General features: G+C 47.9%; 1 protein-coding gene across 2 annotated transcripts in view; it reads left to right on the top strand.

Moving 5' to 3' along the window:
* The window catches only part of LOC135397971 (uncharacterized), a 40792-nt gene that overhangs the window by 1373 nt on the left and 12424 nt on the right, over positions 1-26995 (top strand). For both annotated transcript variants that reach the window (XM_064629444.1, XM_064629448.1), the window contains exons 2-9: positions 7079-7177; positions 7246-7344; positions 8177-8281; positions 10905-11006; positions 11065-11163; positions 11636-11740; positions 11803-12705; positions 14616-15415. In XM_064629444.1, the coding sequence (XP_064485514.1) occupies positions 7079-7177; positions 7246-7344; positions 8177-8281; positions 10905-11006; positions 11065-11163; positions 11636-11740; positions 11803-12705; positions 14616-15415 (2312 nt within the window). The remainder of the gene's footprint in view (positions 1-7078; positions 7178-7245; positions 7345-8176; positions 8282-10904; positions 11007-11064; positions 11164-11635; positions 11741-11802; positions 12706-14615; positions 15416-26995) is intronic.

The raw sequence follows: 26995 nt of genomic DNA, 5'->3' as shown, positions 1-26995 counted from the left end.
TTTCATTATGTCTTGGATATCGTCGGTACGAGCTAATGCATATATCCATCGCTATCGATAATCGAGCACGCGCAAGTGTCTACAATACTGTTGAACAATGTTGAGATGTTGCAAGACTGAATTTTTGGAGGACAGACAACACTCGAGTAAAGAAAATTTGTGCGAAACCGTGCTCCATTATGATGTTACCAAAATTACACCTAAAAAGGCGTGCGCCATGCACGTTGTTACACCTTTAAAGGTGTGAAAAAATTTAGAGTGTAAGGGCAATCGAATATTTAGGAATATAATTTGTTTTGTTAGGTGCATTTCTTAACTTTATAGCTCACATAATTTACGAAACACAAACAGGCATGTTTATATAGAAGCAGGGAGTAGGCAACAACAATGGGCGTTCCTAGTATTTTTTTCGGGAGGGGGTCAAAGTGCTTCCAGGGGGAAAACCATGAGACCCCCACCCCCCACCACTTTTCCTGGAGACTGAAGCTGCGGACTGTACGGGTGTTCAGAGGTTCATATTATGACATCTGAGAATAATCATGACGGCCTATGACTAAAGAGCGCGCAATATTCGTAAGTTACCAGAAGCTCCGGGGAGGGTGCACTGCCCCCTTGTCCCCCTCTCGGTACACCCATGGCGACAACATTAACTGCTCATTTCTGTGAGACATAGGCTGTGGTGTAGTATGCCAACCGCACTCAGAAGGCTGTCTATTCTTCTTGGAGGCGTTGGCCCTCGCGAAAGCATGAGCAACATTACGCCATTCGTTTGATCTCTTTTCCACCCGTGATAGCTACTTATTGATGACTCGATGAGAGTTCGCTTATGATGGCAGTTGCACCACTTCACCACGGGGGAAACTGATCAATCCATCGAGAACAAGCAGAAGGATAAGCTTGAGGTTGGGATTCGCGGATATCTCGAACAAAATACTGTTATTGCAGAAAAACCGTCTCGTGTTCGAAACCTTCTGACGGTAAAATTATTAAATGTACATATGCACTATGTGCATTAAGTTATCTCTTCCATGCGCAATCATATGAAGGTCATGACCAATGTTAAAATGTATCTTGTCTGTAAGTAGTGGTATACTTTATGCTGCACTGACTATACTGGCTATGTGAGAGAACATATCCAGTCTTTATGCACTTTCGACAACGAGACGCCTAGGATCAGGTGTTGCCTAGAGAAGGGTACGGCAGTCGAAAAGTATCGCCATAGTATTTACGTTATTTCGATTTGATAGAGGCAGCGGTATCGCGTTACGTTTTCAAATTTGTAGCGACACTAGTATTGCGCTACTTTTTTGGGAGATAGCGTGTAGCGGCATTCCGTTGCTTCGTTTTGGTAGCGGGTACAACACTGCATATGACACTATCCTTTGTAGAGGAGGTGGTGTCCCTCTACATGAGTCCTGACCGGCGATGATGGGATGTCCCAGCGGGCAGATGGTCGTGGCCTCACGCTAGGACGGTGCCGGTAGAACTCATGTAGAGGGACACCACCTCCTCTACATTTGGTGACCCGGACGTGATGTTCTTTGTCCGGGTCACCAAATGTAGAGGAGGTGGAGTTCCTCTACATGAGCCCCGACCGGCGATGATGGTATGCCACGGAGAGGCGATGACGGTGGCCTATCTCCATGGCCGCGCCGGTGGAACTCATGTAGAGGAACTCCACCTCCTCTACATTTGGTGACCCGGACAAAGAACATCACGTCCGCGCGTCAGACGCTTAGCCAGGCCGCCATGTTGGTACACCCCAAGCCAAACGCTCCCACCTCGGTCCTCGTGGACGCCTCCGGTACTGCTGTGGGAGCTGTTTTACAACAGTACGTCGATGGCCGCTGGGAGCCCCTCTCTTTTTTCAGCCGTGCCCTAACCCCTGCCCAGCAGAGATACAGCACCTTTGGTCGGGAGTTGCTGGCGGCTTACCTTGCCGTCCGCCAATTTCGATACTTCGTTGAAGGACGAGACTTCACCCTCCTCACCGATCATAGACCACTCGTCTACGCGCTACGTTCCCCTTCCACCAACCCAAGTCACAGTCCGCGGGAGGTTCGTCACATGGCGTATCTGCTGGAATTCACTGCGGACGTCCAGCATGTGAAGGGACCTGACAACTGTGCAGCCGACGCCCTCTCCCGTTCGGTTGCCGCCTTCGACTTAGCAACCGTGTCCTCTGAGGAAATTGCGGAGGCACAACGAACCGACCCTGACTTTCAGCATCTACTTGATTCCCCCGGAAGTCTCAAGCTCTCCAAGGTCCAGTTGCCCTCCAGCAATACCCACATCGTCTGCGACATATCCGCGAACCGCCAGCGGCCCCTTGTACCTCACTCTCTTCGCAAGGCCGTGTTTGATTCGCTCCACAGCATCTCCCATCCCGGTACACGTGCCACACGCGCCCTCATCTCCCACCGCTACGTTTGGCCTGCGATGAACAAGGACATTTCAACTTGGTGTAGGACTTGCCACCAATGCCAGCGCGTCAAGGTGACACGTCACACTTTCACCCCATTGGCCGTTTTCCCATTGCCTGAAGCACGTTTTGCTCAGATCCACGTCGACATCGTTGGTCCCCTGCCCTCCTCCCAAGGCCACCGATACCTGCTAACCATGATTGATCGCTTCACCCGTTGGCCCGAGGCTACTCCCATGCTAGATGCCACTGCGCACTCCGTCGCCGCAGCCTTCCTAGACGCCTGGGTTTCCCGCTTCGGCGCGCCACTTAGTGTCACAACGGATCGCGGCGGGCAGTTTTGCAGCTCTCTTTTCACCAGCCTGTTGCGTTCCCTTGGTACCATTCATCACACAACAACGGCCTACCACCCTTCTTCCAATGGCATGGTGGAAAGATTCCATCGCTCGCTGAAGTCGGCGCTCATGGCCACTGGCACCCCTCCGCTGTGGTTTGAACGGTTACCCCTTGTCCTCCTCGGCCTCCGTACGGTTTTTAAGGACGATATGGGTTGCTCCCCGGCAGAGATGGTATACGGAACCCCGCTGCGTCTGCCCGGTGAGCTGGTCGCATCCCCGACACACTCTTCAGACCTTGATCCTCAGCTCTTCGTCGACCGCCTGAGACATGCTATGCGGGCCTTGCGCCCTTCACCGCCACGATGTCCCTCCGCCCGACCACAGTATATGCCACCCGGCCTTGGCACCTGTACGCACGTTTATGTCCGGCGTGACGCCGTCCGCAGACCTCTGGAGCCACACTACGACGGCCCTTTCCCTGTTCTATCACGCACTTCGAAGACTATTTCCATCGACCGCAACGGCAAACGGGACACACTGTCTTTGGACCGGGTTAAGCCGGCGCACATTGCCCCTACAGCCCCTCCTGCCAGCACCACCGCTACCCAAACTACTACTCTTTCCGCCGCATCCGGGCGCCACCGGGTACGCTTCAACGTTCCGTGACCATCTTCCCGGCCTCGTCACTGAGGGGGGAACCTGTGGCCAAGGAAGTCGATAACGAGGAAGCGCGGGAGCATGCGCTGGGCTCAGCTCCTGCCACGCCATTAAACACTTCTTTCCTGTTCTCTGAGATCGACGGTTGTCCATTCCCTGTCTCTCGTAGCCTATGCTACACCTTCACACGTGCCCTGTGGTTGTCCTACAAACCTGGCATATCCTGGGAGGGATATCTTCGCTCTTTAGGTATCCCTGCACAACATCTTGACGTTGTCATCTACAGGGTGTCTCAGAAAACGTGTCATTTAATTATAATTAATAAACTACACCACCTAGAATCGTGCGGTCAACGGCATTTGTTCTTACAAGCTTTCTGACACCTCCTGATGTGAATGTCGTATAACGTAAGTTTAATTATGTAAATTTTTGCGAACTGAAGTCAGAAATTTTACTAAGTAAAGGTCACTTTTTTACCCCACCGTGTGATGAGCGTGTCTAACTTACTCAAATTAATGATAATTGACAGGGATATTCAGGAGCTATCCCATCGGAAAAAATAGCCGAACATCATGCTCTATGGAGCTCCCAGAGGATAGCGCGCGACGAAATTTTCAGCACAATCGTTGTCAGTCCGACGAAAGGACATTTGAAACCCAGCCCACATTGGCATCGCAGAGAGAGATAACACAGGCATGGCTTATCGCGTCCGGCTTTCGCTGGGATCATGCTTTGCCTCTCCCGATTTCAGGAACTGTCACTTTTTCTACTATCTCTCTGTGGGTTGGGTTTGGAACCTCCTTTCGTCGGACTGACAGCGATTGCACTCAAGCATGATGTTCGGCTATTTTTTTCGTTGGGATAGCTCGTGAATATCACTGTCAATTATCATGAATTTGAGTAAATTCGGCACGCTGTTCATATTGGGGGGGGGGGGGTAAAAATGTGACCTTTACTTGGAAAATTTCCGAGTTCAGTACGCAAATATTTACGTAATTAAACTTACGATACATGACACGCTAGAATACTGCAGCTACCAAAACCATGCTGTTCAAGCATACTGGAGGCATTACACAGAGTCCAGATGAAGACACGGCGTGTGTCGATCTGCAGTTGTCCAAGTACGTTGTTCTCTCAGGCCGCATGTGATTTTCAATTAGTTGTAGTTAAAAGGACATATCTTTAAGGACTCCAGGCATAAAGGCCGTGCTCCCTTGATCGTCTTTGATCCTCCTCCTGGATCGTCGACACGGTATGACTAGAAACTGTGGTCCATGTTTTTGCTGAAAGGTTAATGGGGCCATGACAAGATCTCCCGCTGTGCTCCGCCGATGCCGCATGACAGTTAGAGACAATGTGTTGAAGTGTCAAGAGACCTAAAAACGTCCTGTTGGGAACCGCAACCAAAGTTTAGAAGTCACACTTTGTGCACCTCCCACCATCTGGATTTGTCCAGACTTTGTCCGCAAAATATCATCCATATGGGTTCGCTGAGACATATTCATTTAGTGTACAGCGCTGTCGCGCCGCAAAAAAATGTACAGCGCGTGCGCTTTCCTGCAGCTGTATTCATAACTCGCCACCTTGCATATATCGGGATCTTAGTGCCTCGATTGCTCTCCTGCGGCAATCGATTGTCCTTACTGTGTTTGATTTACATTTCACTGTGATGGCATGTGGCGCAGCTTGGCATCGGATTCTTTGTTCTAGCTCTGTTGTATTCTTTCATGAATTTCGCACAGCAGGGGTTCAGCATTGCTAATGACAGAAGTGTTGGAAGGCGATGAGCTTTGCTGATTAGTGGCATATTCCTTTGAGCCCTGCCTATGCGAAAGTGGTGTAGGAAGCTTGTCTCTGAAGAACACGTAACTACGAGCCGGATTGGCTGATACAAGAAACTAATGGTACCTTCGACTGGTGGTACGAATGCTCGAAGCCAGAGCGCTCCGAGCTGGAGGAAGAAAGAAGATGTAAGAAAGAAACAACTGGCGAAGCTGTTGTGACCAGTCGAAGATAGAGTGATCGGTGGCTGCCAGTCGAAGATGCCATAATATTAGAGAGTTTTAGTGTATCGTACTATATCGCCTTTGCGTACGTAAGAGATAGCGTTGGGGGTTCTGCGCACGCGCAAAACATAAAGACAGCTTCGCGCATTGCGCAACTACCAACGCTATCTCTTACGTACGCAAAGGCGATAGCGTACGACACGCTAAAACTCACTGATATCTCCTGTGCTCACCGTGATCGCACGATGAAAATTACATTTTCTATGACGACAGTAGTATCTCCTTGAGTTCGAAGAGTTCCAGAACAGGAACGAAATGAGACGACAAGACACGGAGAGGAGGGAAGGAGGAGGAGGAGTGTCGTTGGGAGGAACCGGAGAGGTCTGCCTGCCTGATTAGGCGGCATGTTTCTCGGGAAGGGAAAGGTGGTGGAAGGAGGAGGAGAGGAAAGGGTGAAGTGGAAGACCGAGCGGAATCCGCTCGGGGGGAGGATAGCTGCGTCCATGGGCCGACTTCAGGGGAACTGTGCCGGCATACGCCTATTACACATCTGAGGGAAACCCAGGAAAAACCCCAGACGGCACAGCCGGCCCGCGGATTCGAACCGCGGACCTCCCAGTCTCCAAGCGCACGCGTTACCGCTGCGCCACCGGAGCTGGTCGAAGACACGGAGAAACAACAGTCTCCTCGTGCTTTTCCCTGCAGAGCCGGCAACAGGCAAATATCCGCCTGTGGCAGGACAAGCGTGAAGCATCCCCGCCACCTCTTTCTAGGGCTATACGGTCAAAAAAATGTTACAACAATACCCATGTTCTCTTTAGAACTCTAAAAATCCCTTAGGGTTTGCTTTATTGCCCAACTTAGTACCTGGGACCTGGCTTCCGGCGCCCCCTCCCCTCCCCCCAGGACGGCTGCCCCCCACCCCTCGGAAAGGCTGTGCTTCCTTGTCTCGTCGTCCCATTTCGTCCTTGTTTCGGAACTCCTCACACTCAAGGAAGTGCTACGTATCGGCGTCGCAGTTACACCCGGTCTGGTGGCATGCCATTACTATGTTCTACATTTTCTGTGTCTAAGACATACAGGGTGTCCCACGTGAGGATGTCCTCAATTCCTAAAAATTGGTTTTACTTCAAAGAATTATAAAACTACTTGGAATACACTCATACAGACTTTTGCCACAGATTGAGGCCGTTTGCATTCGTGTCACGCGTTAATTAAGCTAGTTTGCTTAATTAAACTCGAAAAATTGCCAAGCAAAGGCAGCATTTTTCTTCCTGAATTCGGAAGCCTATGACCGCAACACAATCACGTGTTTTTTCGCAAGATTTCTACAAAAATGTGACAGCCTCTGACAGTCCTCAGGCAAACAGGTTCCCCATTCATCATCTCGTAATAAAGTTGTTGTTGCCTTAGGCTTCCGAATTCAGGAAGAAAAATGCTGCCTTTGCTTGGTAATTTTTAGAGTTTAATTATGCAAATTTGCTTAATTAATGCGTGACACGAATGCAAACGGCCTCAATCTGTGGCAAAAGTCTGTGTGTGTGTATTCCAAGTAGTTTCATAATTTTCTGAAGTAAAACCTATTCTTAGAAATTCAGTGACATCCTCTCGTGGGGAATCCTGTATACGGGACTTATGGGACAATTTGTCCTTAGTTGCATCAGTCTCCTATACTGGCCGCGGCTCACTGTGGACGTAATGAAGCAGTTGAATGCCTTCTAAGAGCTGGACGGGACCCAAACACTACTTCTAAGGTAACAGATCTAAAGGCAGGAGGGACAACCTTTCGAAACGTATTTATGTAAATTTTTATTGGAAGTAGGACGGCACCACGCCATTGATGCTAGCAGTTGCACAAGGGCACGTTGACGTAGTCACCAGACTCCTAGAAGAAGGTGCCGACGCTTGGATTATCAGCAAGGTGAGATTTGTTGTATACAGTCAACCCTCGATTTAGGAATACCCTCGGTTCCCCGAAATATCGTTCATAAATCGAGGGTTTCATAAATCGAAAATTCCGTTGAGTACTATCGAGCAAACGGAACAGTATTTCCGAGTTGAGAGTGTGTTTAAAATGCAATATATTGTGTAATTTTGCTTTCAACCATGTCTGCTGCTGCTAGTGCATTCACACTCCGTTTATTATTCAATACTAAGTTGTTTAATTTTGCTTTGGACCATGCCTTGCGCTGTGTCAATCTTAGAAAGTAGAGATGTCAGACATTCGCACTCGACTGGTCTCCGATTTCCTCTGGGATTTTTAACCTCCGTTTATTTATCTCCGGCTGACAGCGGCCACCTTATTGATGAATTGAGGTCAAGAACACTTTGTCGCCCCTTGTGCAACCCCGGAAAACCCGTGTGTTGTTCGGAATTCCAGGGGTTAAGAACCGAGGGTGCAATACCTGGAAAAAGTTTTGTCCGTTCAGGTGTCGCTCATAAGACCACAGAATAATCCCTTTGAAGGTTTCTGTTGACCTCGGAACGATCCGTTCATAAATTGAGGGCAAAAACGCTGGACAACGCCTAGTTGGTTCTCAGAAATTGCATTCATTATTCGAATATCGAGATTCATAAAACGAGGGAAAAATGCATGTAAAAAGTTTAGTTCCTCGTGCTCGTGTTCATAAAACGAGGGAATTCATAAATCGAGGGTTGACTATAGTATAATATTGTATTATGAGATTGATTATAAAGCATTTAGTATAAACAACAAACTCATAGCAGGCTTACCTCTTCCCTTACTCCTATAGGACGGTAAGAGTGCCTTACAGCTGGCTGTCCAAAATATGAACCCGATCCTGTTCAACTTCATTTGGAACCATCTGGAAAAGGCTGATCGGGCTGCTCTGCTCAAGGCAAATATGCGTGCTTTTTATCTTTGGTGGTGGTTTTGTCACATAAATGTGGTTTTCGTATTTAGATAATAGAGAGTTTTAGTTGCCACGCTTTGCACTTCCGATAAGTCTCAGACTCAGCGCCGTCGCGACTGCTTATGCTCCGGCTGAGTGGGAGAGGCTTTCGTGTACGAAAAGCTATCGCGCTCCCACCCATTCGGGATTTGTCGGAAGCCTTTCGTGTACGTCTCCGTCACCCGAAAAGTTTGAAAGCAAGATGGCGGACAGTGTGCCCGGTGCTGTTGTGGCAGGAGAAAAGGTTAGCGAAAGCGTTTTTCCTGCGACGAAAATCTCCTACTGCTCAGGGGCGTCGTCCGAGACAGACGGCATAGCGACAAACACAATGCACAATCTTATCAGCGCGAGTGATGGCGAAGTCAAAACGTGCTACCCTGCGTGGTATCTGAAGTAGCCGATGCTTCACCTGTGACCTTTCCCAATCACCAACGTTCACCCCAGCCGCATGAAACGTCAAAAATATAATGACACATAGCACTCTAGGCCATGCAGAACGGAGTCGTGTGTGCTTTATGGGAAATTGTCGCACCGCCAGCTAAACCACGGAAATGGGGAGTCACCGAAATGCTTCCCGAATCATGAGTCGTTTCCCTTTTTCGGAGCTGTTATGGGTGGAAACACGATTCGTTGGGCGCAATAAAACTCCCTTATTGATCCATCGGAACACGAAAGAGCTGGTCATTCATATCAACCCGTATACATTTGCTCGTGGCAGCTCGAAAGCGCTCACCCCCAAAGTCTCTTATCTTCCCGATCCCTCTGGCCTTGGCGAACTCCGAAAGGCCGTTGGGAGCGGCTGGGGAATATCTCCGAGGGGATGCGTAACCGACCATCGTGAAACCCCTCCCACCACCCAAGGCTTGGCCTCTGGGATCGTGGCGTGGCGTGGCATATCGCAGAAGAAAGGGATGAGGGCTGCCTAGCGGTCTGGGATCGTCCTCAGGCAATCAATCAAGAACGTCGGCATCCAGGGAAACTGGGCTCGGAGCATGGCGGGCATGGGCATTGGCATAGCCATGTCTCTCTTGTACGACAGCGAACCTACTGGTATAACTGGTGGTATGTACTACTATCAGCTCTGGAGGGGTGCTCACTTCGGGATGGCAGCGACGGCTCCGGATGTGGCAGGCAACCCTGCTGTGCATTCGCCTGTTGATGACCAGGCCCCACCATGCGGTGTGGTACACAGTCGTGCCTCCTCCTCCTCCTCACTGTATACACCGCAGCCGACTCGTTGGGGTAGCCCCCCAGCGGGTCATCTCCAGGTATGTGGCGGCAATAGTCCCTGTGTCAACGTTCCTCAGCGGTCGCGACTGGTGACGGCTATGTGAGGCAAAAGAAGACCGCTATGTACTCGACCTGTGCTGACCCGGTAGCCACTGACCGACTCTGAGGGCGAGTGGTTCAAGAAGGTTTGGTCAGTGACCAAATTCAGCAAGTCTTCGCGGTGTATCGAGAGCCACTGGAGCTAGGAATAGTTAGCATACCACAAAGAGCACCGAAAAGGAGTAATTGCCGTGGCAAAAGGAAGCTGTCAGAAAGGGACTTTCGGGGATAGATTAGATCCCGAGAACATAAAGCTGCGAAACTCGCTTCAGAATACGTAAATAAGCACCTCGACTCATCTGTTTTCGCCTGTTCTGGTGAATATTCATGGCTAGGCTGCCATTGTCAAACCCTTGGTTTCCAGTGTCAGAACGAAGCTTCGGATTCAGTGATACCAGCAGCACATATCAGCACAATGACTTTGAACGATGTTAAACGTGTAATGTTTTCCAATCAAGCCACCTCACTGCCTTTTCCACATCAGGGTGGGTATATTTTTGGAGAATCGCTTCACAAGCTTGCATGCCGGCATATCTCGTGTCCAGATTGAAACACAGATGGTAACACATCCTGATATTATCTAGGCTCACTAATTGTTCACTCGACACTGTGCTTAAGTTGTGTTTAACATCTCTTACGACCAGCGCAATCACCTGATCTGAACATTACTGTGCTTATTTGTGGTGTTTTAGAGGAACGAGTTAGCAATCGTTTTTGCTCACCTGCATTACAGCTTGCCACTGTTGTGCAATAATGACTTCAATCCATGTGACCATTACACATAGCTTGTATTTTACCTTCCTAAAACGATAATGATTCAGTATTAGTCGGCAAAAGAGACGTCACACTCTGCTAGCACCTAGCTGCGCCCTAAAACTAGGTGCTGTAGTTTCGCCATGCACCCCCTCTACGTTGCGATTCCTTCATTCATCGGTATGGCTACATGTAAAAAAAAGAAAAAGACAGACAGAAAAGCTGCGTGTCTCTGTCAGTATGAAATAAATCAACACAAGGGATGTCGAATACGCTCCAGTGAACCACAAGGCTGCAGATACGCTTGTCTTCACTTGATTTCACATTGGTGGACGGGATATTACTCTAGCAATTTCAGCTATTAGTACAAAGGTTCTGACGATGTAAAACTGCACATGACGCTGTCCCCTCACCTATCGAGATCAGTTTGTGACTGCTGTATGGTCTTGCGAATTTACAATGCTGCAACTGTACTTTTTTTATGCAGAGCAGCAAGTGCCTGCTACACTTGGCTTCCGAACTCGGCTGGGATTTTTGTGTGGCCTTTCTATTGAAATTCCCCGAGGCTGATGCGGAACAGAAGGGCAAGGTAGCACTCGATACATAGTTTAGGGACCGACTGGCATTTCTTCGTGCTGTTACGGCAGGATGGCAAGACAGCTCTCATGGCAGCAGCAGCCGAAGGACGAGACAACGTCGTCATGCGCTTGCTCAATTTTGGTGCGCAAATTCTTCGAGAGGATCAGGTGAAATAACTACATGCGCCTTTGCTTTCTATGCAGAATGTTGCCGATTTATTCGTCTTTGTTAAAATCGCCTTCTTCATTAAATGAAATGGATGAGATACAAGTTTTCAGCTGTCATGGGTGCGCAATAGGCACTGTGGCCTATTGTGGGTTCCCTCGCCTTTCAAAGTTGCGCATTGAAAGTTCATATGTATTCGTGCATGTCGATTCACCAAGCGACTGACGTTCAACGATCATAAGCGCGTACACTGTATGCAAAGGGTACCTTTTTGCAGAATCGTGTGATCTGGCAAATAAGAGACAAAACCAAAGAAATAATAACGACTATCGATATGTACAAACCAGGATTCTTTACCCCTTCGCTTTGTTTCGGTTTTTGCGTTGCCAAGTGCCAATGCCGATCATTCATTCATCCGCCATTTTGAAGGCGAAACGCCCGCCCCTACATAGATTATTGTGACTTCATTTCCAGTGTGGAGCCACTGCTGCATGCTGGGCAGTTGCTAGGCGTCATATGAGCACGGCCAAGACCATCTTCCTAAGAATGACGTCTGCAGAAAAGGAAACGTACGTGCAAGTAAGGACAGTGTCTTCTGTTATTGATCGCTCGTGATTACTTTGCGAATAATTGTCGTCCAGAAAAGGCTATCCCTGCTCATCTCCCCCACTACCTCTGGTCGAGACACCAGGACCTTCTACAGGGACATGCTTTTCCGAGTCTTGGTGGCCGTTCGCCTTTTCATGGAAAACGGCGTTCGACTTCTCCTCTCCCACAGCGTCTTCGAAGCCCTTATATCTTGTTGTCGTCGTCACATGCAAGATGCTTCCATCTTAAACCCTATACTTCATATCTGCGCTTGCTTTCTTCACGATAAAGCGGCCTTCAGCAAATACATTCAACATGATATGGCGGAAGCTTTTATTGATTCGTCAGCGCCAAACTTCATTCTGGAGGTATTAAGCACACACGCTCCGAATTCTCAGACTTGCTCCACCGCGCTTTTACCGATCCTACCCGTGATTGAGCTTGAAGCGGGTCGCCTATGGGTAAAACAGCACCTGAAGGCATTGATACCTCCTTTCCGCGAGTTCTCGCCGAAGAAGGACATGGATTTTTTCTGGACAGAAGGGGAAAAGATAAAGACCTGCGTAATGTGGGAAAGATTTAAGGAGAGGTTCGCTCAGTTCTATTTCGACGAATTTGGAGTCCTTTTGGAAATCGTAGAGCCTATTATCCCGGAGGAAGCGAAAGGTACGCTGTCCAGAAAGAGGGCACCAGTCATAGGTACAAACAAGAGCCCTCCAACCAAGAAAAAAACGTCGAATAAGAGGTCTCCACGGCAGCAACTTCAAGTTTCATTTCGAGATACGTTTCGAATGTCAAAGAGAGAGAGAGTCGGGATTGCGACTAAAAACGCAGATTTGGCTACCTTCGATATAGTCCCCACTGCGCCTCCGTCGACGCCCTCTGCGGCAGGCCAACTCCGAGGATATGCCAATGCGGTGAAGAACAATCTGCCGAAACGAGAAGCCCTTCTTGAAGTAAGTTCTATTATATTCCCATTTGAGAAAATGCGTTCGGACAATGCGCTTTGTGTGTGCTCTGCCATGCTGCCAAGCAACTACCATTTTGTATGCCATTTTTGTGAGCTATGATAACAATTATTCGATAATTCCATATTTTTTGTGAGACGCTAGACGGCTAGACTATCCTCCCAGGCAAGCTGTTTTTGCGCCGTTTTTTCTTTTTTTTTTTTTTTTACTATTAATGTAGTCAATGGTGCAGTGTGCCTCAAGGCTCAAACCTGGACCGCTTAGTGTTGAATCTGATCAGACATTGGGGACGACACAAGGCAGGAACAAACAGTGCAGGTTTAATCGTCGAATGTGGCCAGCCAGGAAGATGAAGGTAACGACGTCTTCATGCGGTCAGCCGCCGCTCGGCTTCGCCCGCTCGAGCTTATTCTTGGTCCCGTAGTCTGTCGATGCTCATGCTGATGAGACTTTATACACAACACTGGTTACGATTTGTTCCAGTCCAGTCCAGGCCAGTAATCTGTTACTGGGATTCATGATTATGATCACTATTATATAATTATTTTCTACAGATTACAAACAACGTCTCCAAGCAATGCATAGTTGTTTCTGTTTCGTTCCTGTTAATTCCAGTCAAAAGCAACCTAACCTCTGTGCACATCATGTCAGCACATTAGCGCAATGCCGCCTGCAGAATAAAATGGCGAGACCAAATGCTTTTGCGTCATAACGAGTGAAATACGCACGATGTGGGCTGGCAGCAAGGAACGCCACTTATCTGACGCAACAGTGCAAGGGAAACGGGAACCGACGGGTCACCGCTTTATTCTGCCGCTCCTTATTTGACAGTGGAATGGGGCAAATATTACACGCACTTTCCGTTTCTCGCAAAAGACGCGACGTTGGCTCGGCAAATTCCAGAGTTTAATTCAAGAAATTAAATTTATTTCAATGAAAATGAACTTAAGTAGGTGGGAAACTTTCCATGCAGATAAAGATCGCTTTGATTGATCGCATAGTTTTCGGCATTGTGCTTTTTCTACAAACATTTTTTGACATGGTTACTGAAACACCCTGTAAACAGTGTGTATAGTTCTCCGCAACAGATTTTTTTAAAAGATTTAGAAGAAGCTATCTATGAGAGCAGCATGGATTTCGTTTTTGCAGTTATTGTCTCCCATTCTGCTCTTCACTTTTGCGAAAGCTTCTAATTAAACGGATACTTGGTCATCTAGTATTTGCATACTCTCTTGGAAAGGATGTCCGCCTGGCCGTATAACTCAACTCAAACGGAATCCAGGCTGCTCTCACGGATAGCTTCTTTTAAATCTGTTGCGGATATACTCCGTATAGTTATACCCAAAAATAGGTGCTTTAAAGTATGTCATGTTTTCCCATAGGCCTTGGAAAAATGTAACTGACGAGAAGAAGAAACCCTAGTTTATGTACTAGAAATGCTGATTACCCTCATATAATACCCTCACTGAAACGCCTGCGATCGACCTGAAGGAAGAAATTGCTGTCAACGCGCAGCCTGATGTGAATGCACAGAGTAGAATACTGGAGACCGCGATACGACGGCGAATCTCTGCGACATAGTTTTTCAATTTGACGAACTGTGTACGGCTCTGTGCCTGTGTGGAACGATTATATAGAGTGCCCGATATGAGGGTGACCCAGAAGTGCGCTTATGTGAGCGAGTTGAATGAGCTCTACGAAATTCATGGCGCAGGAGTGACAACATACAGACACACACACGACACAACCGTGTCTGTTGTCCCTCCTGCGCCATCGATTTCGTAGAGTCAGGGATGACATCTTGTAACAATTGCCTACGATATCTGATATTCAGTTATTAATAGGCATTACCACCTAACGGTAGAGCAGACAACTCATAACTCTTTGATCATTTTTAGGGCCCGTGCAACGCTCAAGCGTCTAATTTCCAAGAAGTGAAAAATTCGAAAGAACCCTGTAACAAAAATCTGCTGAACGACCTTGTGTTGGACAAAATGACTGAAACGAAGCCAACTACTGCTGGAAGTCGTCCTGTTCAAAGTAGATCGTTTCCCTTACGTCGTTCCAACAGCGCTCCTTCTCTGAAGAACTCAATGTATTCAGTATCGGCTTTTAACCCATTTCACAGCAAAAAAATTGAGCCTCTGTCACGAGCCATTGAAACGTTATCATCAAGTTGGAACGCCACCATGGGAGATACAGCTGATAATCCTCGTTTCGTGTCGCAATGTGGCGCTGACGCCGGTAAAGCTGACAGATGTCGGGAGACGAAGCTACCTTGTCAGCTGTTACACGCCTTACAAGAGAGTGTGCTTCGCGATATCCTCAAGACAGAACAGATGAAGTCGCTTAACAAAGAAGAAACAGCCATGTCTTTAGCGGAAGCCATGCTAAAAGCCATGAACAAGGTCGCTAAAGTAGATGCTGCGAGTGAAGAGGCTCGCCACAGTAACGTAGTGGCTGAAGTACGGCGTGTCGATTCGGTTGATACCATAGAATGTTCGTCATGGTGGAAAATGACAGATAAGCTCGATATTGGGGAGACGCCCGTTTTATCTGCTTCGTGGACGTCAGAAAATCAGCGATGGAAGCAGGGATATCAAGAACTTGCTAATTCACCAGAAGGAACACTCGTGCATGTCAAAGGAATCTTCTACAAAGATACGAAGAGGCTATCCCTCATGCGTGGAAAATACAGGTAAGTGTACTATCGTGCAGCTTTTTCGAGGAGTGAACGCTGTAAACGTTGATCGAGACTGGTTGAAATAAGTCGCCGCGTAGTCGAGACCAAACTACAATTCATGAGCTCCTATACAACTGGTTTAGTGTAGGGGTATCAAATTAACAAGCAGCAGAATAAAATGGCGGAACGCTGTAGCTGGACAGCTGGGCAATCATTCGATTTTTCTCATGGAAAGGCAGTCAACGATAGGTATCTTCGATTTGACTGCACTCGCTGAACTAATTCAGGCGGTGCAGCACTTCTGTATTCGTTTTTTCAGTGCCGCTTGCGCCCTCTGCATTCTCGTATTCGTTTTGTAGCGGTGTAGCACTAGTTCTGCACGAGTTCACGGTCGGCCTGTACTTGCTGGGTAGGAGTGCACGTGGAGCCAACGACGCGGGTCCGCGTCGGTGCCATGGGTGTCTGTAACGCGCTGACGGTTCCTTCCTGCAGCAAGACGGTGTTCATGTGTGCGAGGCACCCGTCCATGATGTTGCGAGGTCCCCACGCGTGTGGAGCGATAGTGCCGTTATATTTCGAGACCTAACGGAACGGATGATTCGAATTTTCGCCTGCATCGGGAGCATATAGACTTGTCTTTACGGCGCTGGAAAAAGACACAAACTTTGGAGCGGCCAATACTTTTTTTTTCATAGAAATATACAGAGATGAGAGACCGAGTTTGAAAAACAAGAACTCGTGTTCGTAGTATCTGTCCACAAGGGTTCTCGTGATAGCAAGGAACACAACTGCGATCTTCCTTCCCTTTCGCGCAAGCAAGTGTAATGCGTAGTCGTCCAACCCGTCATTGCTGTCTGGACCCAGCAACTCTAAATCTGCTTAAAATTAGAGCCATAACAGACAACTTCAATTACTAGTAAAGCGAACCATGCAAAAGACACACATACATGAAAGGAAGGCAAGCATAAAGAACATGAGAGTGGACGCGGTGCGAATAGCAGACAACCAGCCAGCACTCGCGTCTTCGTTTTGGAAGCGACAGCGCTAGTGTTGAACCTACACTTGCACTGGCTCAGTCGGCTGAGCGCGTTCTTGCACCACATCGGCACTTCCCTGAACTGGTGCCGCAGGCGCAGCTCAAATCGAAGAGACATTATATTTTATAGTGCTCTTAAAATATCTCTGATCGCCTGTACGAACACAAACTAAGGCTAAACAAACGCTCTCACGTGCTTTCTTATAGTGCTCAAGGTCATCGTGCAAATTATTTCCAATAAATTGGAGCCAATTATTCGTAATTGAATTTTATACTTAGCGCGTTCGCCGCCATGTCGTCACTGTCTGTCAGGAGCTTCCGCAGTTTGTTCTGCTTCGAGGCCAAACTTGCCTAATCATCCTTATCCCAGTCGCGCGGTCATGCGTAGGTCACTGCAAAATCCGGCCGTTTGCAAAAAAATTGTGCGAGGAACTTCCTTTAGCGCAGCTTTGCTACTGCTTTAGGTATACGTGCTGCAGCCCTAAACTTCCTTAGCTTTCAGCCAGGGGTGGGCAGTAATACCTTTGAGTATTTGTATTATAATACACAAAATCGAGGTATTACCGTAATTTCACGCGTATAAGCCGCACCGCAGATAAGCCGCAGGACGCGTTTTTAGGAACGTTTTGAAAATTTTCTGGCAGATAAGCCGCGGGCAATACGAGACGACCGATTTGAACGACAACAAGATCGGATTGTGCCCTTGTTGGGCGTTTTTCATGGATTGATCGGTCAGTAGTCTTCCAATAAACGTGAATCACTGTCACCACTTTCGTTAAAGTTGCTTGGGGGAATGCACCAGGAAGGGGGAATGCACCAGATTATTCTACTCGAGTGGGCGCGTCCCTGTTACGCACTGTTCGTGCATCGGCAGGGCAGTGCTGTTCCAGAGACACTGTCGGCCCGGCCCTTTCGTTAAAACTGACGTATGAGGAAAATACCAGGAAAAAATAGTCATCAGATAAGCCGCACCGGTGGATAAGCCGTAGAGCACCCGTGAGAAAAAAAAATCGCGCATAAGCCGCGGCTAATACGCGTGAAATTACGGTACATATATTAAAGTACTTTTGAATGTGTAATACTTTCCCAGAGGTCGTAGGTCCGACCTGCTAAGTGTCACCGGTGCACTTTATCATTAATTTTTCGTGTCCCACAAATATTTGGACACAAACAAGGCCCCTATTATTCCCCTGTCCCAAATTATCCCCCTGCCCCAAATTATCCCAAAGGGCGTGACCTCGGGGAAAGAAGTTAGTGGAGGCTTGCTCGCATTCCTTCCAGTTCAGCGTCCGTAAGGATGAGTCATCTCATTGCAAGCCCCTTTGTCGTATGAAACGGTGCGTCCAGTCCGTTTTGAACGGCCCACATTTTATCGTCAAGACTGGACGAAATCAAGACCCTGCCACACTGAGAGCAAGCTGTTCACTGTGATCAAATTGATCAGCGCTATCTCATCATACTCGGAAAGGCCATGCCCTATAGAGGACTACCCTGGGATTTCAGACCTTCACAGTCCACGAGTACATAGAAGGCCCCATGCAGTGTTATAACTGCGATTTGGCCATATTTCTCGAAACTGCTGAGGCCTACACGGTGTGGCATATGCGCCTGTCCTCACCAAAGATCAGACTGCCACAATAAAAGAGATCCAGCGTGTGCTAACTGCAAATCCGGCCATCCCGCATCATTTTCTTTATGCCCCGGCGGTCGCGCTGGGTGACTTTAATGCCCATCACTCGGCCTGGGGAAGCCGACGGACGGACGCCAGGGGAAGGAGGTTGTTGGAAGCAATGAAGAATAATAACATGTGCCCTGCTGAACAATCGAGAGCTAACTTACATGCGATCCCCAACGTCACTCGATGTATTGGACCTTTCGTCGTTCTCATGCAACATAATTCGCCACTTGTCGTGCGCTACGGATGTCGACACTAGAGGTAGCGATCATATTCCTCTGTATATTTCGCACGACAGACTGCCCCTCTCGCTAGCTACTGGACTAATTTCTTTCACGAACTGGAGATTTTTTCGTGAGGGCCACAGAACATCTGTGCACACCGGTATGTCCCCAGAGGCTCTCTCGCAAGCAATTACTTGCGGCATTCAGAACTCGGTGGTCATGTATAAAAGGGTCACAGGACATGTCGGTCATTCTCCAGCAATTAACCACCTTAAAGCATTATGTCACCGAGCAGAAAGAACGGCTCGTCGGACAGGGGAACTTACTCACATTGTGGAATACCGCCGGATGAAAGCTAAAGTGACATGAGAACTTAAGAAAGAAGGCCGCCGAAAGAAAGAAAGAAGGAAAATTCAATACCGCCCTCAAAGCGACATCTATCGAGTAGCGCAGAGGACACGCCAGGGTCTCACAGGCTTCGTAGCTAAGAACGTAACACCGCCGGAAGCCCCCTGGTCTGTGCCGGTACCACCGACCTTCGTAAGCCTTCCGAACCTTCTGGATGCTACCTGGATACTGACTGGTTCTTCTCATCTACATTCTGAACCTTCTGGAAAGAAGAGATCAGGTTCCCCCTCAAGTCCTTCGAGCCCATTTTTATGGTCTGGTAGACGAGAAGTTTTCTACGTCTATAGCAGCATTTACAGATGGCGAATCCAGAAACTGCAAGTCCGCCTCGGCATTCCTCATACAATCCGCAGGCGTAATGCAAGGACGACGCCTTTCGCATCCAACCTCATCAACAGCTGCGGAACTCTATGCCATCCTTATCTTTCTGCAGCACATCGTTGTATTTACCCCGCGGGAATGGGCAGACTTCACTGAGTCAAAATCTGCACTGCAAGCTATTGAAAATTCTGGCATACCAGGCTCATCTGCACCCCTAGTCACGGATGTGTTAATGGCTTACCACGATGTGAACGAAGCAGGCCACAGGCTGGTTCTCCAGTGGGTTCCAGCCCATTGTGATGTGGTGGGGAATGAGCAGGCGGACAGCGCCGCAGAAGCAGCGCTCTCGTATCGGAAGCGGACCAGTATTGCACTGCTGCGAGGAGACCGTCGTTCCATTCTGCGACGTGACACCTCTGGCTTCCCGCCAATGGACAACCGACATTCTCCCCCCATCTATGCTGAGCAGAGTTTATCCAACGTTCGCCTTCCGCACACCACGAAACACCTCTCGTCAAGATGCTGCATTAATTCATCGAATGCGACTCTATGTGGCTTTTACAGCTCAGTGGCGTTACCGCTTGGGACAAGTTGACTCTCCCAGCTGCTGTCACTGCGGTGCCCTAGAGGATCTGGAGCACATTCTTCTTCATTGCCCAAACTAAAGCCCTGCACCATCCGCGGGTGGAAGCGGATATCCGCAGGAAACTTGCGGATTTGGATGAAATATGGACGCTTGTTTCGATCTGCGGATCGAATGTGGATGGCGCCGGATCAGGAGCGGACCGGCGGCGGATCGGATGCGGATAAACCGCGAGATTGCAATTTTCTTCGCACTCGGCACGGACTACAAGGTAAACGCAAGCCGCTCGCGCGACTGGGAGAGGATACCTTTGGCGTCTCGAGTCGAGGTGCGCGTTCGGTGCCGATCTTGCGTTCCACTCGCAATAAACCCTATACCTACTCCGTTTGTTGCAAAATCTGTGCTTGGTGGCGTGTGTTCTTTCTTGGCAGCTAAATCTGTATTTGCTGTCGTGTATCCTTTGTTGGCATCATGGACGTTCAGGACCTGCCCTCGCTACAAAAGCTATGCCACTCCGGTGTTTTCACTGTCAGAACAAAAAAGAGGAAGTCGCCCGTCTGGACGAGGTTCGGTGAAATCAGTTTTTATCTTTTTTTCTTTTTTCTGTGCTGTTTTGTGCCGACAGGAAATAGTTTATTTCCTGGAAAATTGGCTAGATATATGGAGCCCAGAAACTGAACCATCTCTGCGTCCCGTGTGAGACGCGGATTTTGCGGGTCGGATGCAGATGACATGCTCAACTTTGCGGGTCGGATGCGGATGTAGAAACAACGAGATTTGGCCGAGGCAGACCAACAATTAGGGACGACACAGACAAGTAAGCACGCCGTTTCCCTTGATCCATTGAGTGCCTCAAGTACGGGGGGGGGGGGGGGGACAACCAACCACGCTATTCCCATTCTCTCTTACATCTTTCTCACTCACTCTCTCATTCAGACACGAGGCAGGGCGATTGTAAACGACGTAAACAACAAGATTTGGCCGAGGCAGACCAACAATTAGGGACGACACAGACAAGTAAGCCTCAAACGCCCAGAAATTAACGAATGCAAACCTCTTTTCCCTGAGTTGTTTGCATTCGTTAATTTCTGGGCGGAAGTTGGTCCCCGTTGCGGATGCGGATCGTATGCGGACGTGTTGTGCACGGATGCGGGTCGGATGCGGATGTCAAAAAGCTCATCCGCGCAGGGCTTTAGCCCACACTACCAATCTTCCCGAACCGCACTCTCCCGGTCTCTTCGTCAGCTGGACTCTCGTCCCTTCTCTCTATCAAAATTGCTTGGTCCCGAATCCAGCCCATCAACGCTCTGCGCTTAAAGCTCTTTTGACCTTTTTGGACACAATAGGAACTCGATCCTTATTGCGAAGGGGCTCATTATTTCATTCCTCACATCACCACCAGCAATGGGGTAGAGTATCGCCCCTGGAGATTAAACTCCCCATTCATCATCTTTAAATACAGTTGTTGTTGTTTTTACTCCTTTGAGAACATCCTAAAAATGTAAGCATCTGAAAGAAAACTTCATTGGAGAATGACTGTCTCGATAAGTAATGCGCAAATTGTATATATTTCTTGTTTTCTTTTCCTTTCTTTCTCCCCAAGTTACGTATGAATGTATTACTTGTATTACTCGTGTAATACACAGAAGTACGTATTATGTATTATAATACCTCAGAATCGAAGTACGAGGGGTGTTCAAGTCAAACCGCGACTTTTCATCTTTCACAAAAGTAAAATGAACTTACAGGCGAGATATTAGTTTTATTTTTCAACGTAATCTCCAGCTGCACTAATGCACTTGTCCCAGCGTTTCACGAGGGCTTGGATGCCAGCAGCGTAGAAATCCTTACCGGCGCGTAGCAGCCATGATCGGACCGCAATCTTGACCTCGTCGTCGCAGCTGAAGTGGCGGCCCCCAAGGAACTCCTTCAGTGGCCCGAAGAGATGGAAATCGCTGGGGGCGAGGTCTGGACTGTAAGAAGGATGTGGCAGCAACTCCCAGCCAAGTTCCTGTAACGTGCGTGTCGTGAGATGCGCAGTATGCGGGCGTGCATTGTCCTGTTGGACGAGGACTCCTTTGGTGATGAGGCCCGGCCGCTTTTGCTTCAGCGCCTTATGCACATCCCTGAGAACCTGTCAGTAATATGCACTATTGATGGTGGTACAGCTTGGGACAAAAATTTACGGAACACAGCACTGGCACATTTCTTCATCGGAGCGGCCCCCTATTAGATATTAGGAAGAGATCGAATAAGAAACGGGTGACCGGCTATTCTGTTCATCTCTCAGTATGTGTGTCTGCTCGTGTTTACTGCTAGGGTGTCGCCCCAACAGAGAAATGCGACACCCCGGTGTTCCGTAAACTTTTGTCCCAAGCTGTACCACTGGGCAGAAAATCAACATGAACAACGCCAGCCTTGTCCCAGAAAACCGTGGCCATGACCTTACCCACAGACGGGTTGCTTCGGAACTTCTTGGGAGCTGGCGAGCCCGGATGCTTCCACTGTTTTGATGCGCGTTTAGACTCAGGAGTGAAATGGGGCACCCACGTTTCATCGCACGTGATGATCCGATCAAGGAACGGCTGTCCTTCAGTGTCGAAACGGGACCCTAGCTCTTGGGAGATTTCCAGTCTTCTCTGCCGGTCAAACACGGAGAGCTGCCTCGGGACCCAACGGGCACTAACTTTCCGAAACTGGAGGTGTTCATAATTATAGTGTTCAACGTTCCCACAGAAAGGTCCGTCTTTCGAGCCAGTTCGAGACATGTTATCCGTCGGTCCTTGAGGATCAGGCGCTCCACAAGTTGGATGTTCTCAGGAACTCTGACACTGGGCTCTAGGCCGGGATCGTCCTGCACTGATGTACGGCCGTCGCGGAACTGTTTGCACCACTCAAACGCTTTGCTGCGGCTAAGTGTATCATGACCATACTGAGCATGAAGTCTTCTGTGAGTTTCAAGATGACTTTACGCCTTCATTCACGAGAAATTTCATGAGAATTCGCTGTTCGATGTGCGCGCTCACCTCGTTGTCAGCCATCTTGTCCAGCACGTGTCTTCTGTTTTGCACAAACTTTGGACCACCACGTGGTGAACGCGGAGGCCTGTCGGGTGTGAAAATGACGAAAAAGAAGTAGCGCGAGCCATTTGTACACTTAGGAGACAGAAAGCCCCGGTATTACCCCTCGTATTACGTATTAGTATTATAATGCCGATTTCTAGGAAGTATTATATGTTAGTATTATACGTATAATACAAAATATGAGTATTACTGCCCACCCCTGCTTCCAGCTCAAGCGAAGCACGCTGTCAAAGCTGAAACAAAAGGTTTTCCTTATGTTAGGTTCCTAGCACAATGTTCGTGCAAACGGGCCATGCGAAAATACCGTTCATTTTTCTTATTTCAAAAACTTCAACGCTCTGGTTTTCGCCACCGCACGGAACTCTCAGTGGAATACAACTCGAATCTCAAAATCAGCCAAAGGTTCGACACAGTTCCTTTAAGGGAACTGTCAACGTGAATTTGGTGCCTTTTCACAAACAAAACATAGCGCTCTAGGTTACTTGCTAACAGCAAGCTGTACATGTAAATATCCCTGTTTACGGAGGTCGTTCAATAAACTCTAAGCCCTTCCCAGGGTTGGCTACCGGAAGGGGAAACGAGAAACGTTAAATACCCAAATTCCACAGCAAGCGAAAATAGAAATGGTAACAAAAATATTTTCGTTACCTTTACCGGAAACGAAACGGAAACGAAATTCACGCCTGGAAACATAACAAACAGAATTCACGCAACGTAATTCCCCTACCTTTCCTCTTCATACAGGGTGTCCCAGAAAACGTGTCATTGAATTATAATAAAAAAACTACACCACCTAGAGTCATGCGGTCAACAGCATTTGTTCTTGTTAGGTTTTTGCCACCTCCTAACGTGAATGTCATGTACACTCCAAGTTTAATTATGTAAATATTTGCGAACTCAACTCGGAAATTTGCCAAGTAAAGGTCACTTTTTTACCCCACCAATATGAAGAGCGTGCCGAATTCACTCAAATTCATGATAATTGACAGTGATATTCACGAGCTATCCCATTGGAAAAAATAGCCGAATATCATTCTTTTCGGGGCACTGGACCATAACGCGCGATGACTTTTTGAGCGCAATCGCTCTCAGTGCGACGAAAGGAGGTTCCGAAGCCAGCCCACAGAGTGATAGTAGAAAAAGTAACAGTTCCTAAAATTGGAAGAGGGAAAGCATTATCCCAGCGAAAGTCGGACGTGATAAGCCGTGCCTGTTTGATCTCTTTCTGCGATGTCGGGGAGGGCTGGGTTTCCAACCTCCTTCCGTCGGACTGACAAAGATTGCGCTGAAAAATTCATCGTGCGCTATTCTGTGCGACCTCCGTAGAGCATGATGTTCGGCTATTTTTTCCGATGGGATAGCTCGTGAATATCCCTGTCAATTATCACTAAATTAGACACGCTCTTCACATTGGTGGGGTAAAAAAGTGACCTTTACTAGGCAAATTTTCGACTTAAGCTCGCAAAAATTTACATAATTAAACTTACGTTACACGACATTCACATGAGGAGGTGGCAAAAACCCAGAAAGAACAAATGCCGTTGACCGCATGACTCTAGGTGGTGTAGTTTTTTTATTATAATTCAGTGACACGTTTTCTGGGACACCCTGTATGCATCTAATAACCTTCATGCCTAGAACACGCGTGGAGTGTAACCACCTTCCATTGTCATTGTTTTGTAGGAATACTGATATGCTCCATCGAATCATAACTAACCACCACTCCCCGCTGTAGTGCCTAGAGGCCTTGTGCGAATATTCGAGTTCTCTAATTCGAATCGAATATCAATCACTCGAAGTATTCGATTCGCGAATCGAATATCCAGTGTTCATTTTTTTCCGAATATTCGACTATTCCCAAAATATGAACGCCAAAACCCCGAAAGTGGGCTTCACCTGATGCCACCATGCATGAGGTGAAGCCTGCTTTACGAAATTGCCAGTGCTGCTGCTGCAGGGCCAACACAGGCGGACCTGTGTTAGTTTTAGATAACGTTAGCCCAAGTTAATTGTGTATACTTCGCATGAGGAAGGGGCTGCGTCCCTCCCAGGTGCACTTTAGCGGTGCCGGCAACGGATTTTGATTTGATGTCTGGGAGGTTGCGTTAAAACGTTAAGACCCTTGAATAGTGCCTGCAGAGCAGGAACAAAACCGGTGTCTTCAGGACGTCCCTTTCAAAATGTCAGCAATGCAACTTCCCCAGGCGAAACATACACACTCCAGCAAAGAAGCAGATGGCGTTCATGGTAAAGCTGAGGCAGGATGGCAATTTATTCGTTTCATAAGTGACCTGTGGATGTTCAGAAACAATTACAGCCTCATCTGTGTAACATGCCACTGCCTGACATCAAATTTTGAAATGAAGATAATTACTTCAGTAAATGTAGACCCACCTTAAAAGAAGCAGGAAAGACAATCGTGTAAAATTAAAGAGTAGGGGCTTCCTACAGAAGCATAGCGTGTCTCTCTTGTGACAGTTAATGCCTGAAAAATTACACTAAAGCCATGGACTACAACTTGCAAACTTTTAGTGCAAAAAGCACATATTGTAAAAATTTGCACGAATATTCGATATTCGATTCGTTATTCGGCATCCCCCCCCCCCCCATTTCCATTTGACTTCAAGTGTTCGGATTCGCACAACCCTAAAATAAATGAATAAATAAATATGCATATATTAGTATTCTCTAATTCACATATCACCAGTCATAAGATTGATTTAATGGCGAAATACATGTAGACAATGCGAATGATTTATGCAGAGAGGTTCCAGCGGGAGGCTAAAAGGTAATCAGCGGCTACTAAAGTAATCCGATCCAATCCAATCCGGACGAAACCGCAATGCCGTAAGCTAATAATTCGGAGATTTACGTCGCAAGATAACGGTGATCATGAGCGACGCCACAGTGGTCGGGTCTGTGGATTAATTTTGCCCAAGTGAGGGTTCTTTAACGTGCGCCGGAACTTCGACACAAGGCACACCACATTTAACGTCCGTCGCGGAAGACGGCGTGTCTGAGCAACTTGTACCCTTCCATCAAGCTGCCACCCTCTTCGACCGGGTTTGAACCCGCGATCTTGAGATCAGCAGGAGGACACGCTACCGACTGAGCCACCGAGGTCGGCACCGCCGTAAGCACAGTTGCACGTAAGCCCAGCTGTTTGGCTGTGCTCGAGTTTATACCGAAGTTGTGCCGAAGTAATGTCACTGTAAATGTCACTTTGTTGCCCCACCAATGTGAAGAGCGTGCCGAATTTACTCAAATTAATGATAATTGACACGGATATTGAGGAGCTATCCCATCCGGAAAAAAAAAAGCTGAACGTCATGCTCTACGGAGCTCCCAGAGGATAGCGCGCGACGAATCGCGCGATCGTTGTCAGTCCGATGAAAGGAGGTTGGGAACCCAGCCCACACCAGCATCATAGAAAGAGAACACAGGCATGGCATCGCGTGCGACTTGCGCTGGGACCATGTGTTCCCTCTCCCAATTTCAGGAATTGTCGCTGTTTCTACTATCCCTCGGTAGGCTGGGTCCGAAACCTCCTTTCATCGGACTGACGGCGATTGTGCTCAAAAAGTCTTCGCGCGTTATGCTCGGGTGCTCCGAAAAGCATGATGTTCGGCTATTTTTTCCGATGGGATAGCTCCTGAATATCACTGTCAATTATCATGAATTTGAGTAAATTCGGCACGCTCTTCATATTGGTACGGTAAAAAAGTGACATTTAGTTGGAAAATTTCCGAGTTCAGTGCGCAAATGTTTACATAATTAAACTTACGTTACATGACAGTTACATCAGGAGGTGGCAAAAACCTAGTAAGAACAAATGCCGTTGACCGCATGATTCTAGGTGGCGTAGTTTTTTTTATTATAATTCAATAGCACGTTTTCTGGGACACCCTGTATGTACATGCTATGTTTCCTTGCTTGCACTCAGAGTCCTATTTGTAATCCACGTTTCATACTTAGTCACCAAACGCCCGTAAAATGAACGCTCATCAGCATTCGTCCTGGCTAAGATTTGTGATAGCGTTCCACTCGATTCCTCTTCAATTCAGGCGTCAGTATTTTTGGTACCCAGCGTGAACAGACCCTAGACATTCTCAAACGTTCGTGCAAGATGTCTTCCACAGACCCGGCACAAATACCCTGTTCCCCGGGACAACCTGAAGAACCGTCACACGCCTATTATCCGTAGCCACTTCTTGCACTTTGCAGCACGTTTCGTCAATGATGGCTTCAACTGGGCAAACTGCCCG

Source organism: Ornithodoros turicata, chromosome 1 (genome assembly GCF_037126465.1).
Source record: "Ornithodoros turicata isolate Travis chromosome 1, ASM3712646v1, whole genome shotgun sequence".
Lineage (NCBI taxonomy): Eukaryota > Metazoa > Arthropoda > Arachnida > Ixodida > Argasidae > Ornithodoros > Ornithodoros turicata.
This window is presented reverse-complemented; position numbering and strand designations above follow the sequence as displayed.